The sequence below is a fragment of the Sinocyclocheilus grahami genome, unplaced genomic scaffold, assembly GCF_001515645.1.
Source record: "Sinocyclocheilus grahami isolate Dianchi unplaced genomic scaffold, SAMN03320097.WGS_v1.1 scaffold990.1, whole genome shotgun sequence".
Taxonomy (NCBI): domain Eukaryota; kingdom Metazoa; phylum Chordata; class Actinopteri; order Cypriniformes; family Cyprinidae; genus Sinocyclocheilus; species Sinocyclocheilus grahami.
Genome location: NW_015506169.1, coordinates 731793 through 746782, shown reverse-complemented (window position 1 = coordinate 746782; position 14990 = coordinate 731793). Strand labels below are relative to the sequence as shown.

At 38.3% G+C, this 14990-nt stretch overlaps 1 protein-coding gene across 2 annotated transcripts in view; it reads left to right on the top strand.

The window, feature by feature from the left end:
- Positions 1–14990, top strand: part of ube2e1 (ubiquitin-conjugating enzyme E2E 1) — a 24377-nt gene continuing 9387 nt past the window's right edge. Inside the window, exons 1-4 of one of the 2 annotated variants that reach the window (XM_016250453.1) lie at positions 1–67; positions 611–774; positions 1841–1891; positions 13984–14116. In XM_016250453.1, the coding sequence (XP_016105939.1) occupies positions 617–774; positions 1841–1891; positions 13984–14116 (342 nt within the window). In that variant the 5' untranslated portion in view covers positions 1–67; positions 611–616. The other variant, XM_016250452.1, reaches the window with a different exon arrangement.

Here is a 14990-nt window from a genome sequence, read left to right as displayed (position 1 = left end):
CTGCAGCAGCAGCACTTCCGCTCTGAGAGACACGCGCGTCCACGGACACACACCGACACAAAGAGAGGTACACAAGCCTTCAAACCTTACAATATACCTCCTATTTCTATTATATTCCCCTCCGCGGTGCGTTGGGGTGCCTTTGTTCTCGTCTGCACGCCAAGGCTCCGAAGCATTTCTCCGTCGACGGTAAATGAAGACGACAACCGCGAGCCCACAGCGCTGACGACACATCTACCGTGTTTTTACCTCGTCCCTTCACCGCGTTTGTGGGATGGAGTGAAGTTTGAGTTTGTTGAGCGCCACATCGAGGCGTGTTTGTGCGCCACTGCCTTCGGTTTAATCTCCTGTCATTGATCGCTCGCGAACGGGTTCGGTTCGGTCGGGATCAGCGTTACATTTGTGTAACGGATTGACGTTTCACGGTTATTTCAAGCCGAAATGCGTAGCAGTCGCACGCCGTGCTGTAGATCTGGAGTTAAGGTCAAATGCATCGCTTACATTGTTGCACACTTTGCGTCGTTACAGCTGAGCGGTGTTACATGCGTGCGTCGATATGTTACGTTCACATCAGTGTGTGTGTGTGTGTGTGTGTGTGTGTTTCTCATAGATCGGGATGTCGGATGAGGACTCGCGTGCCAGCTCTACTTCATCCTCCTCTTCCTCCTCTTCCTCCACCCATCAGCAGCAGGAGAAAGACACATCTGGGAAAAAGAGAGACAACAAAGCCAACATGAGCAAGACCTCCAAACTCCTCTCCACCAGCGCCAAGAGGTGAGGAGACACGATCCCAAAAGCATCTTGGGCTTGAGTACAGCGTAGACCCATTGAAACAGTGGAGCTATGATCGACTTAGGCTTACGAGGTTTCTGGGCCGTGTCCCAGAGCCAAGGCAGAGCCCAGTTAGTCAGCAGAGGTTTTTGGATTCAGAGAAACTGGATTCAGACCGAATTCAAGATTTAGCGAGCCTTAAAGATAAGCAGATATTTAATGACTACAGGGATTGTTTCAAAATGAAAGCTGTGATTAAGAAAATTAAGTAATTTTGCTCCATCAGACAAGGACCAAACCGGTTTTTGGGAGGTGTAGGTAGTAATGGTCCTTTTTATTTAAATTAATTGAAAAAAAGCAACCTAAAAAAGCCATGTTGTAAAATCCACTTGAACTATTTGCAAAGAAAAAAATCGCACTTAATCGAATGCCTAATATGTTAAAAACCGCTCTGGTAATGTTTCTTGTTCCATTCAATGAATTGCATGATTTACTTTAAAGCCTATATTCTCAGCGCCGTCAAAATAAAAGTCCTGCCACGAACACATCGGCCAAACAGAAAAACTTATCGGCCGATGCCGATATTGGAAAAATGCCAAATATCGGTCGACCACTAGGTGCATCATACATTTTTTTTTTATTAAGTATTGAAGGGAACAATGTGGCCTTATCTTATTATTGCTGGTTGCTAGCCTGCCATCAGATGGCATATTTAACCTTTCATCAACCACGGGATTGTGGGATATCCTGCATTCGAAGACTGACCAAATGAAGGCATATTAGTAGACCGGATGTTGCCTTTGTAAACGCCTTCCTGGCATACTCCCTTATCTTGTCAGACAGTGTTTCGGACAGCAGCTTTCACTGTGAAAGAGCTAAACTCTAGATATCATATTTGATATGATCAGATACACAGCAAACATGCTCTTCTAGAATAATTTGGTTCCTAGAAATGCTGTTTAGGTAAGCAGCTTGCCAGGTTTTGAGACGGCTGTTGCTCGATTCCACAGTACTTCATCTGGATGTCAGAGTTCAGAGATGTTCATGGGAGTCATGTGTCTTCTTTCAGGATTCAGAAAGAGCTGGCTGACATCATGTTGGACCCGCCACCAAACTGCAGGTGAGGAAATGCTTTGCAGCTCTTTGATATTCTCTGCTTGCATTAGTGGGTCTCAGTGTTTGGATGGTAAAGAACCATAAAGAAACAAACTGCATGTGGGATCTCCTGCCTTCAGAAAAAAGGTGCTGTCACATTAGTGAAATTTAGCGGTGATTTGCGGACAAAAGTCAATAGTGTAGTTAACAACGAAGCACATCTCACACAGAAGTCCCTTTCAAACCAAGCATCTTTCGGTTGGTGATTTGTGTGACCAACACCAGCTAAATCTGAGTAAGGAACCTTTTCACCTTCAATTGTAGAGATTGCATGGATTCGTACCGAAATGACTCAATCTCTCCCATGAAATTTCACAGAGTAGTGTTAACTCGGATCTGGTTTGCAGCCGTGGCAGAGTTTCCTCCAGCTCTCTAATTTCTGCGGTTGGCATCAGTTGCATGTTGAAGTGACTTTATTACGCACCTATCAAATCTGTTAGATCCCTATATAAAACAAACCTTAAACATTTTAGACAAGAAATCAATTAGATGGCATCATTGTGACATTTTACAAAAATACAGTTTGCTTAGTTTTGAAAATTTGATGAATCTGTGTCTTATTAAAATGGTTTTTCAATGTGTCAATAAGCTTGCTCCAGATATTATATGCCAATTAATAGTAAAACAGAATAGTAGAGGGATCACTACAAGAGGTGCAACTACACAGAACTATGGAAGCCTGTTTCCGACTTTTTATCTCACAATTCAGATTTTTTTTCTCAGAATTGTGTGATATAAACTCGCAATTGCGAGGAAAAAAATACTTTAATGTAAGAATCACAGAGCCGTTGTTCACCGACAAGCTGTGCAAAATATGATCGTGGTTTTGCGCAGCTTGTCAATGAACAACGGCTGTGTAGTTAATGCTGCTCAATGTGAAAGCCCGCAGGTGATGGAGATTTACCGCTGATTACAGAATGGCTTTACTGACAAGATGCGCGTTAAATATTGCATGCGATTTTTATTGTGCAGCCCTAGTTTATATCTCACAATTCTGAGAAAAAAAGTCAGAATTGTGAGATAAAAAGTCACAATAACCTTTTTAAAATTTCTATTCGGTGGTGGAAACGGGCTTCCATACAGAACTGTATAGTGCCTAAGAGAAAAACGAAATGTGCTCAATCCACATTTTCAGTTAAAGGGACACTGCTCTGGAACAGTTTGCCATTTGAACTGAAAATGCAAACAGAGTTTAACATCTTTCTGAGGAATATCAAAAAATGGTTCAAACAAAAAACATTGATAGTTGTTCACAGTCTTAGGTTTTTGTTACGTTTACTGTACTTGTTACTTTACATTCTTTGTGTATTTTAAATTGTATTTTAAAAGCCTAACCCGGGACTGGGGCTGCACATTAGCCATTGGCTAGAAGCCTGTATGCAGAGCATCTGCAATGTTATTCTGCATCGTCCCTGTTAAATAAACAACTAAATAAATGCATACATTCACAGAGGTCAAAGTGCAGCTGATGTTCTAGTGTTCTAGTTAACCTTTCTCAGCAGTGAGGGCTAAGAGTGATAACTCTTATTTTGTCTAAAATTAGAGTATCAAGCAATCGTGTTGTGTAAGTCACCATGAGATGTGTGTGAATGGAGCTCCTGACCAACTCCAGAACACCAGGATTTAATATGTTTGTGTGTCTTTGTGGGTTCTAGTTCTTAAGAAATGTAAACATACTTCATTTTGGCTGCAGCTGTCATATTTACGCATATGTGCATGAATGTAAACCTCTGTTGTATGGTGATATTGATGTGATGTTGGCAGTGTTGTAAATGCAGGTGATGTTGTATCGTTGATGGTTTGGGTAGTGCAGGGGGATTTCTAGTGTTTTTTTTTTGATACTAGTATGGATAGAAATTGTCATTACCTGCAGCACACACAATAACCTGCAGCTTCATTGCTGTAAAACAAAGACATTTGTTTTGTTTCCTACAACGAACTGTAGGTAAATATCCCAAAATATATTTTTTCAGACTTTAAAAAAAAGAGTGTGAGTGAACTGTCCAAATGAATCAAACTGATTCATGAATCTTTTTGCAAACCCGCTTGACCAAATTGGATCACAAGTGTGATTTATTTATAATCTGACATTGCTAGTTCTGATTAGGGCTGCACGATTATGACAAAAATCATAATTGTCGATTATTCCCTTGAAATTGTAATTGCGATTTATTAATTACGATTATCACAATTTACATTGAATGATGTTTATACCATTGTTTGATGCAACTGCATGCTGTATTTTTATATGAAAATAAACAAGCTGAAAACACTAACTGAAAAACCTTTAGTGCTTTTCGGATTGGTTTCTTTAAATTATAAAAGTATGAATGGTATTATAATGTTATACTAAAACTAAAATAATGGAAAAACCCTTAAGATAACATGTAGAAAGAAAAAACATATCTTAAGCGTGCAGAATAACATAAGTGGACTTTGAACGATTAATTGCCACTTTGAACGATTACGTAAATGTGGCATCCATAATTGTAATCGCGATTCTGATTCTAATAAGCTGATAGAAGCATGCACACATTATAAATGACAGTGATTCTCAGGTCAGTATTCGATTATTTCCGTTGTCAGATGAGGATTGATCAATAAATTATACTGGAACACAGCACCCTGCTGAAAAAAACAATAAAACCATTTTCCATAGTTTCCACTACAAATACCATTATAAACGTTACAAACCATCAACTTTTAATCATTAAAACTAGGGATGCAAAAAATTATTTTTATATCATATCCGATATATTCATAATAGACCGATATTTTTCAACTCATTTTGGCCTATGCCGATATATTTCCTTTTGTTTGGAAACAACAAGTCTCTCCTGTGCGGAAATTATAAACGCATTACTTTTTAATAGATCGTAGGAGACATCTTGAAGCGCTACTTGCTGATTAAAGACCATGTGAAGAAATCCCAGAAGGTGCTCTTTGGTTGGGTTTGAAGCAACTATTACAAAAAAGAAGAATCCAAGGCACTTCTTCTGGTCCAAAAAAAGTTCTGGCCATCTCAATAAACAATAAACATCTCAATAAATGCATCAGTGTGCAGAGTTTTTGGCATTTTTAATGTTTATTGAGATGGCCAGAATGAGAGTTATTTTTTTAATTTTGGATAGTTTTTTTACAAAAGACCAATTTTCAACCAGCCAGTGTCAAATGATTAGTAATGGAAAAAAAGTGATGAAACAAAATTTTACGTTTTTGGTATAGCAGGACATGAGGCTGTGTTTGGTGTGTTTCCCGACTCATACACAAGCAGTGTGAAATAATATGGAGCGAAATAATGCGAGAGGCGTCATCTCGTCTTTGCGGGGAGCTTTACTGAACAAGAAACAACTGATAATACAGAACAATAGTGCAGCTAATTGTAGACGAGTCTGGAGAGCAGATCCCAGCAGACTCTCTCTGAACGTGCTGCAGCTGCTCATGGCAAATCTAGTTCATTTGAACACATCATAATGATCTTATTGAATGGCCAGAATGAGAGTTATTTTTTTAATTTTGGATAGTTTTTTTACAAAAGCTTATTTGTTAGAATTAAATAAACAACAATGAAGTTATTTTATAATGACAATATTAAAAGCTTTAAAAGTAATTATAAATCAACTATTTATATATCAATCGCTCACCACATGTGAGTTAATGTATTCCTCTTATCGGCAAGACATATCGACATAATTTTTCATATCGGGCTGATGCCGATATTTATATTTAAAGCCATTATCGGCCGATATCGGTCCGATAATATTGTGCATCCCTAATTAAAACCATTAAAAATAGTTTTCTGTAGTGTGTTTTGGGACATATTCCATTAGGATTTATTGGTTTTAACAAGCCACCAATAGAAGGCAACCAATTACCATTGCAGTTTCCATTAAAACCAATACAAGTTCCATTATAACCAGTAAAACCATTACAAATTCTGTGACGGTGTCTTTTCAGCAGGGGCAGTGTTTCACAGAGGTTTGTAATGCTGTAAAATCAACTGTTTAGTTTTTTCTGCTTGTCCAGAAGAGCAGATAGTTCAGATTTTTACTTGACCAGCTCACAATCTAAATCTATAAAATAGTTTGCTTGGAAAAAAAAAAAGAAAAAACACTCTCCTAATTGTGTCCTTACCACCAGACAATTAATTTTCCTGTTTCATCTGCTGAATTTTCTAAGAAACGGTAAACAACTGCATTTCATTGTTTCCATGGTTAGAACGATGCTCTATAGAAAACCCTTTTGAGTCATAGATGAAATCTGATCATTTTTGACTCGATTGTTTGTCTGTTATTTAAAATGTTTCCTTTTGTGGTTGGTGTGTATGTGAAGATTGCGGTAAACCATCCTGATGTTGCGTATGGTTATTGATCGGTGTCTTATTCTGTTGTCCAGAGCGTCACTGATCTCATAAACTCAAACGAGCGATGACAGATGCGAGGCTTTATCAGCTTCATGTCTGTACACTGTCCCTTATGGATAGTGTTTTTTGTGACTGTATCTGAAGGTAATTGTTCCTGACTCAAAATTGCACAGCTGACAGACCTCGTCTCCTTTAGCATCTGTTTATACACTTCAGCTCTTTCCTTCTCTCATGTGTCTGCATTTATTAGTTGTGGTTGGTGTGTATGTGAAGATTGCGGTAAACCATCCTGATGTTGCGTATGGTTATTGATCGGTGTCTTATTCTGTCGTCCAGAGCGTCACTGATCTCATAAACTCAAACGAGCGATGACAGATGCGAGGCTTTATCAGCTTCATGTCTGTACACTGTCCCTTATGGATAGTGTTTTTTGTGACTGTATCTGAAGGTAATTGTTCCTGACTCAGAATTGCACAGCTGACAGACCTCGTCTCCTTTAGCATCTGTTTATACACTTCAGCTCTTTCCTTCTCTCATGTGTCTGCATTTATTAACTGCGTTCTCTGACTCGCTCTTTTATCTTGAGGCGTAAAGAGTCGCATCTCTTCCCCTGCCATTGCGCTTGGCCCCCCTGTGGCTTTCTTCTCTCTTATCTTGATTTATTAGCAGTGCTTGCTAAAGCCAAACACATGCTACACCACTAAAGCTTGTGTTCGCGTTCGTATTTGAAGTCTTGAGCAAAGCGCTCCAGGTTCTAGTCAACTCGCAACTACAGTTATGAGACTCGTCTAGTGCGCACACTTGTGAGACGCTGCAACAGATTTTGAATTCATTTGATATTTGCCTGATGTGCAAGCAAGTCTGTGGTGGTTTGGCTCTTGCTAGATGTTTGTGAGGATGTTCTGGGTGGTCAAGTAAAGACCTGTTCACTCCAAGACAAATGCATTAAAATTCGGGCTGATTTTCGACTCAAAAAATAAAGCAAATTCTCTCAGTAATTCCCTGGTTGTCCCCAGGACACAAAATGCTGAGCAACTTTCTGTTTTTGACACCCACTTGTCACAGACAAGAAATTAAATCAGTAAACTAAAATCAAAACCATATTTACGTATTTTCAATTAGCCGTGCAGATTTCTGTATGCATAGATTTATGCAACAGTAGTGGCTCTGGCCAACTTTATTTGCAGTGCAATGGAAAAGAGATTAAAACATCAACAGCAGGAAAACAATTTGCATTGATCTGAACAAGTGCATTAACAGTTGTTCATTTAAATTCTATATTGCACTGAATTTTCTCAGACCTTAAAGGATAAGTTCACCAATTTTCAACCAGCCAGTGTCAAATGATTAGTAATGGAAAAAAAGTGATGAAACAAAATTTTACGTTTTTGGTATAGCAGGACATGAGGCTGTGTTTGGTGTGTTTCCCGACTCATACACAAGCAGTGTGAAATAATATGGAGCGAAATAATGCGAGAGGCGTCATCTCGTCTTTGCGGGGAGCTTTACTGAACAAGAAACAACTGATAATACAGAACAATAGTGCAGCTAATTGTAGACGAGTCTGGAGAGCAGATCCCAGCAGATTCTCTCTGAACGTGCTGCAGCTGCTCATGGCAAATCTAGTTCATTTGAACACATCATAATGATCTTATTGCTGATCTAAAACATCAAAATGATCTTAAATATTAAAGCAACAAATTACTACCATTCAATATAGCTTTATCCAGTATCAGTCAGTTACAGCTAGTAAATTGTATCGCACTTTTTTTCTCAAACCAGTATTATTCTAGAGCATTTTACCAGTGTTTTGTGTTATCAGTGCTGAAGCTCTGCTTGCAGCTACACTGAGAATCAGACACTGTGATGCTGTGACCTGCTAATGTGGGCACCAAAATACATATGCACTGCATGCGGTGTAAAACCAACTTACCATTTACGCAACAGTAATTTAACATGAAGCACAGTAGAACTCCAAGGCTTTTTGCTTGTAGAAAATGTCAAATTTTAATAATAATAACAAAAAACCAAGTGATGGAACAGTTTGCGTTTGTACCCATATCTACAATATCTGTCTATTATTGTGAATCAATGATTTAAAATAACCTTTATATTTTATATAAAATTTTATTTTCATTACTCGTTAGTGTCACATCTTTCTAATGTGCTTTCAGGATTCTTTGATGAATAGAAAGTTTGAAAGATTTATTTGAAATGGAAATCTTTTGTAACATTATAAATGTTTTTTGATCAATTTAAAACATTCTTGCTGAATAAAAGTATTTATTAATTTTTTTTAAAAACGTACTAACCACAAACATTTGAGCTGCAATATTATAAATCGTGTTGTTTAAAAATGGTAATAATTAAAAAATTCAATTGACAATCAATCCGCGCGCACCTGACGGCAATAGATAGGTGCGTAGCAGAAAAAGACCAAAAGGGTCAAAACTGAAAAGCAAAGCAAATCCCGCACACTACCAATCTTTGCAAAAAGTATCAAAAAAAAGTTTTATTGCAAAGATCGGTAGTGTGTGGGATTTGCTTTGTTTTTCAATAATTTAAAAAATTAATGAAATTCCGCTGAAATTCCCCCATTGCATTATTGTTTTCTGTAAGTGAGAAGTGAGAATGAAGTGTCTTATCATAGCTGCAGCTCCTCTGAAATGACTCCGTGTCGAATGTGCATTGTGAGCTGTTTATCTATGCAGAAAAGACCCCTGTGTTACTGAACTGAATGACAGTAGCAGCAGTGTGACGGACCCCTGACACGTCCAAACACTGCGTGTGTTCAGACAGAGCCTCCTGTATGCGCTTGTCTTCAGCTGTTGAGATGCTTCTGTCGTGAAGCATGAATCCGGGTGGAAATGTCACGGGCCAGTTTGATGCACTCATCTCATGGGTGTTACGCTCAGACGCTGACACAGGAAGGGCTTGTGTCAATCTTTACTGCGAAGTACATTCACCCGAATGGGGGAAAAAACTTGAGCCTAAATTTGCCTCCGATTATTTTTAGGACATATATTTAGGTCAGATTATTTGCGCTGCTCTGAAAACACAGATGGGCAGGTATGTTTGGCCAAATTTCATACAAGCAGTGAATGAAGTTCCTGATGTGAAGTTTCAGATCTGTAATTTAACCTTTAAAAATACCACCATCTTTCAACTGTGTTTTGCACCTGTGTTGATATTCAAGCAAATTGCTTGGTTCCCTCTGTTCTGTGCTTGAGTGTCTCTTTTATAAGAGATACTGTAAGCACATTCACACTGTTATATAGCAGCTCTGGTCTGAAACCAGACCAATTACTGGCATTGATTAAGCGGGCATCACTTTATTCCTGCAAACAAGTGCATATACTAAAAAAAACAGTAGGGTTGGGAACCAGAAACCACCTGCATTCTTCCTCCAAAATGGATGAATGCCATTTTCAAGAAGGGCTGCAAGTATATTTTACTGGAAGTAAGGTTATGATATCAGCAGCGGTATTTCACAATTATTTTTTAGGCTGCTGTCACTTTAAGACCTAATGCACCAAATCAATATATTGATACACTTCAGATTCCTGATGGACAAAATCGAGTCCTGACTTAGCCTACATGTTTCTTCTTGTTTGGGAAGCCGTTTTACATGGATCTATGCAACAGTAGGGAAGAAGAGAGATGTAGATGTCTTACTGATGTTCTGCATGTTCATTTGGGAATCAAGTAGACACAGTTAAATCCACAGTATACACTTGTCAGTATTTTTTTAGCTACCACATTTCAAAATGTTCTTGATGATTTTCAACTACACGGGACTTTTCTAGATTTTATGTTCTTGTCTGCAGTGTTGGGGAAAGTTACCTTTAAAAGTAATGCATTACAATATTAGGTTACTCCCTTAAAAGTAACTAATTGCCTTCGTAGTTTTTATGGAAAGTAATGTGTTACGTTTGCGCTACTTTTTCTCATCTGAACTGGGCTTGCTTGTTTGCTATTAATATAAAAAAAAGTTAGATTTTTGGCAGGTGTAAAAGCCCTTTCACAGTGAAATGAATAAGCCCCAGGCTGAAGAAAATGCAAATTCACATCTGTACAGTAGTAGGGGGCGAATACTGAATATGCTCTTTGTGCGCATGAGATGAGTAAATGCATGATCACATTTAGTCTAGATCTACAGTAACATGTTCACACTAGGGATGCACGATATTATCGGACCGATATCGGAATCGGCCGATAATGGCTTTAAATATAAATATCGGCATCAGCCCAATATGAAGAATGCCCATAAGAGGAATACGTTAACTCACATGTGCTCAGGGTGTGCTAGTGATTAGATCACGTCAGCAGTGTGGCTCGTTCTTGAAGCAATGTTTTGCCTGAATGGTGATCGGATTCACGGTTTTGGAGAGAATGAAGTGTCTTATCATAGCTGCAGCTCCTCTGAAATGACTCCGTGTCGAATGTGCATTGTGAGCTGTTTATCTATGCAGAAAAGACCCCTGTGTTACTGAACTGAATGACAGTAGCAGCAGTGTGACGGACCCCTGACACGTCCAAACACTGCGTGTGTTCAGACAGAGCCTCCTGTATGCGCTTGTCTTCAGCTGTTGAGATGCTTCTGTCGTGAAGCATGAATCCGGGTGGAAATGTCACGGGCCAGTTTGATGCACTCATCTCATGGGTGTTACGCTCAGACGCTGACACAGGAAGGGCTTGTGTCAATCTTTACTGCGAAGTACATTCACCCGAATGGGGGAAAAAACTTGAGCCTAAATTTGCCTCCGATTATTTTTAGGACATATATTTAGGTCAGATTATTTGCGCTGCTCTGAAAACACAGATGGGCAGGTATGTTTGGCCAAATTTCATACAAGCAGTGAATGAAGTTCCTGATGTGAAGTTTCAGATCTGTAATTTAACCTTTAAAAATACCACCATCTTTCAACTGTGTTTTGCACCTGTGTTGATATTCAAGCAAATTGCTTGGTTCCCTCTGTTCTGTGCTTGAGTGTCTCTTTTATAAGAGATACTGTAAGCACATTCACACTGTTATATAGCAGCTCTGGTCTGAAACCAGACCAATTACTGGCATTGATTAAGCGGGCATCACTTTATTCCTGCAAACAAGTGCATATACTAAAAAAAACAGTAGGGTTGGGAACCAGAAACCACCTGCATTCTTCCTCCAAAATGGATGAATGCCATTTTCAAGAAGGGCTGCAAGTATATTTTACTGGAAGTAAGGTTATGATATCAGCAGCGGTATTTCACAATTATTTTTTAGGCTGCTGTCACTTTAAGACCTAATGCACCAAATCAATATATTGATACACTTCAGATTCCTGATGGACAAAATCGAGTCCTGACTTAGCCTACATGTTTCTTCTTGTTTGGGAAGCCGTTTTACATGGATCTATGCAACAGTAGGGAAGAAGAGAGATGTAGATGTCTTACTGATGTTCTGCATGTTCATTTGGGAATCAAGTAGACACAGTTAAATCCACAGTATACACTTGTCAGTATTTTTTTAGCTACCACATTTCAAAATGTTCTTGATGATTTTCAACTACACGGGACTTTTCTAGATTTTATGTTCTTGTCTGCAGTGTTGGGGAAAGTTACCTTTAAAAGTAATGCATTACAATATTAGGTTACTCCCTTAAAAGTAACTAATTGCCTTCGTAGTTTTTATGGAAAGTAATGTGTTACGTTTGCGCTACTTTTTCTCATCTGAACTGGGCTTGCTTGTTTGCTATTAATATAAAAAAAGTTAGATTTTTGGCAGGTGTAAAAGCCCTTTCACAGTGAAATGAATAAGCCCCAGGCTGAAGAAAATGCAAATTCACATCTGTACAGTAGTAGGGGGCGAATACTGAATATGCTCTTTGTGCGCATGAGATGAGTAAATGCATGATCACATTTAGTCTAGATCTACAGTAACATGTTCACACTAGGGATGCACGATATTATCGGACCGATATCGGAATCGGCCGATAATGGCTTTAAATATAAATATCGGCATCAGCCCAATATGAAGAATGCCCATAAGAGGAATACGTTAACTCACATGTGCTCAGGGTGTGCTAGTGATTAGATCACGTCAGCAGTGTGGCTCGTTCTTGAAGCAATGTTTTGCCTGAATGGTGATCGGATTCACGGTTTTGGATCGCTTCATGTAATCTGTGAAAGCACATACAGAATGACACGCGTTCGGTGTGCGACAGAGTCAACAGTGTAACGGTAAGGAGTTTTAATCTGTAGGGGGCGCTGTTGGCCTACTTCTAATACAATGAAAGCAATATACACAAATAATATTTAGACTGTTTCTGATTAAATAAAGCAGTAATTGATACCATAAAATCATGAGTAGCCTATATTTTGATTTAAAGCTATAGCTTCCATAAAACAACACAAAAAAAAAACACGACACTTTAAATAATTGTACATATACTTGATTTATTATTGTGTAATATGGTATATTTTTTAAACAAATTATGAACTCTTTTGCTTTAGACCATTTACAAATGTTAAATCTTAAAATAAAATGTTAAGGTTACAACTGCATCTTTCTGGGGAAAAAAATGCAGCGATCGAATTTAGTTTATTTATTTTCAAATCTTCATTGTATTGTCATTATAAAATAACTTTGTTATTGTTTATTTAATTCTAACAAATAAGTTCTTGTTAAAAACTCACCAAATTGAAAAATAGTTTGCTTATTTCCGCACAGGAGAGACTTGGTGTTGTTTCCAAACAAAAGGAAATATATCGGCATCGGCCAAAATTAGTTGAAAAATATCGGCATATCGGCAAAAATCCAATATTGTGCATCCCTAGTTCATACAGTGCACCCAATGCCTCTGCACTTACTCATGATTTCTCTCAAGATGTGGACAGGAGAGCTGTCAGTCAATACATGGAAAACAAAGTAACTTGCATTACTTATTTGAAAAAGTAGCTCCGATATTTTCTTGTGAAGTAATACTTTACTAGTTACCTGAAAAAAGTAATCTGATTATGTAACTTGCGTTACCCCAACACTGCTTGTCTGACAGTATGGAGGGCAGTAACAGTCATTTGAGGACACAAATGCTTTCACCTGACTATTGTCTGCTGTGTAGTTCTTGTCATCCAGCAGCTTGCTTCCTCTGTGTGTTTGTGTATGTGGTTCAAGCCGAAGCGTTCAGAAATATTGCATTGACTCTCCACTCTGTCATACAGATCTGTGGATGATTTTGAGCCATTTCAGTCACATTAAGTCACATTTCATTTAGTCACATTTCATTCCCACATGTGGGAAGTTGTGGCCTAATGGTTAGAGAGTCGGACTCGTAACCCAAAGGTTGCGGGTTCGAGTCTCATACCGGCAGGGATTGTAGGTGGGGGGAGTGAATGTACAACGCTCCCCGTGCGCCGCAGCAAAAAATGGCTGCCCACTGATCCGGGTGTGTGTTCATGGTGTGTGTGTTCACTGCTGTGTGTGTGCACTTTGGATGGGATAAATGCAGAGCACTAATTCCGAGTATGGGTCACCATACTTGGCCACATGTCACTTCACTTCACTTAACTGGTTGGAGGTGTTACAGTAAGTGCTTTACTGAAAACAGCCTCAGTCTTATCACGGTGTGTATTTATTGTATCTTCTGCTGATGTAAATGACTTTTGTGGTGTCTGTTCTGAGTAAAAATGATCCTCTCTGTTTTTGTTGTCAGTGCGGGTCCTAAAGGAGACAACATCTACGAGTGGAGGTCCACTATCCTGGGTCCTCCAGGTTCAGTGTATGAGGGAGGAGTGTTCTTCCTGGACATCGCTTTCACTCCAGACTACCCCTTCAAGCCACCCAAGGTCAGAGCTCGCTCTCAGATAGTCACAGTTAGTGTGTGGGATGGACAGCCATATTCACTTATAAACTACCATTTAGGGTTAGGGATCTGTAAGATTTAATTTCATTTTTTTTTAATTAATACATTTATTAAGCAAGGAGGCATTAAATCGATCAAAAGTGACAGTGAGGACATTTAGAATGTTACGATTAAGATTCTATTTCAAACAAATGCTGTCCTTTTGAATGTTTAATTCATCTAAAATTACTGAAAATGTATTGTTTTCCACCTAAATATGAAGCAGCACAACTGTTTTTGACCTTGATGATAAGAAGTAATGTTTCTTAAGTAGCAAATCGGCATATTAGAATGATTTCTGAAGGATCATGAGTAATGATGCTGAAAATTCAGCTTTGATCACAGCAAGAAATTACATTTTAACAGATATATTCACATAGAAAACAGCTGTTTTAAATTCTAATAATTATAATTTAACTTTTTCTGTAATGACTACGATATTGATACTTTCATTTTTGGTACTTGCAGATGCCAGTTATTGATACCTGTATTTTCATTGCTTTTGTCATTTTTTAAAAACGTTGGGTAAAGAAATCGAAAGAATATGAACGGCCTAATAGTTGGTCTAATTGGTAACACTTTAGTATAGGGACCAGTTCTCACTATTAACTAGTTACTTGTTAGCATGCCTATTAATAACATATTGGCTTTTTATTAGTACTTATAAAGCACATGTTCTGCATAACCATATTCTACATCCATAATCCTACCCAATACCTAAATTTAACAACTACCTTACTAGCTATTCATAAGCAGCAAATTAGAGCAGTTTGAGTTTATTTAATAGCGAGAATTGGACCTTAAAATAAAATGTGACC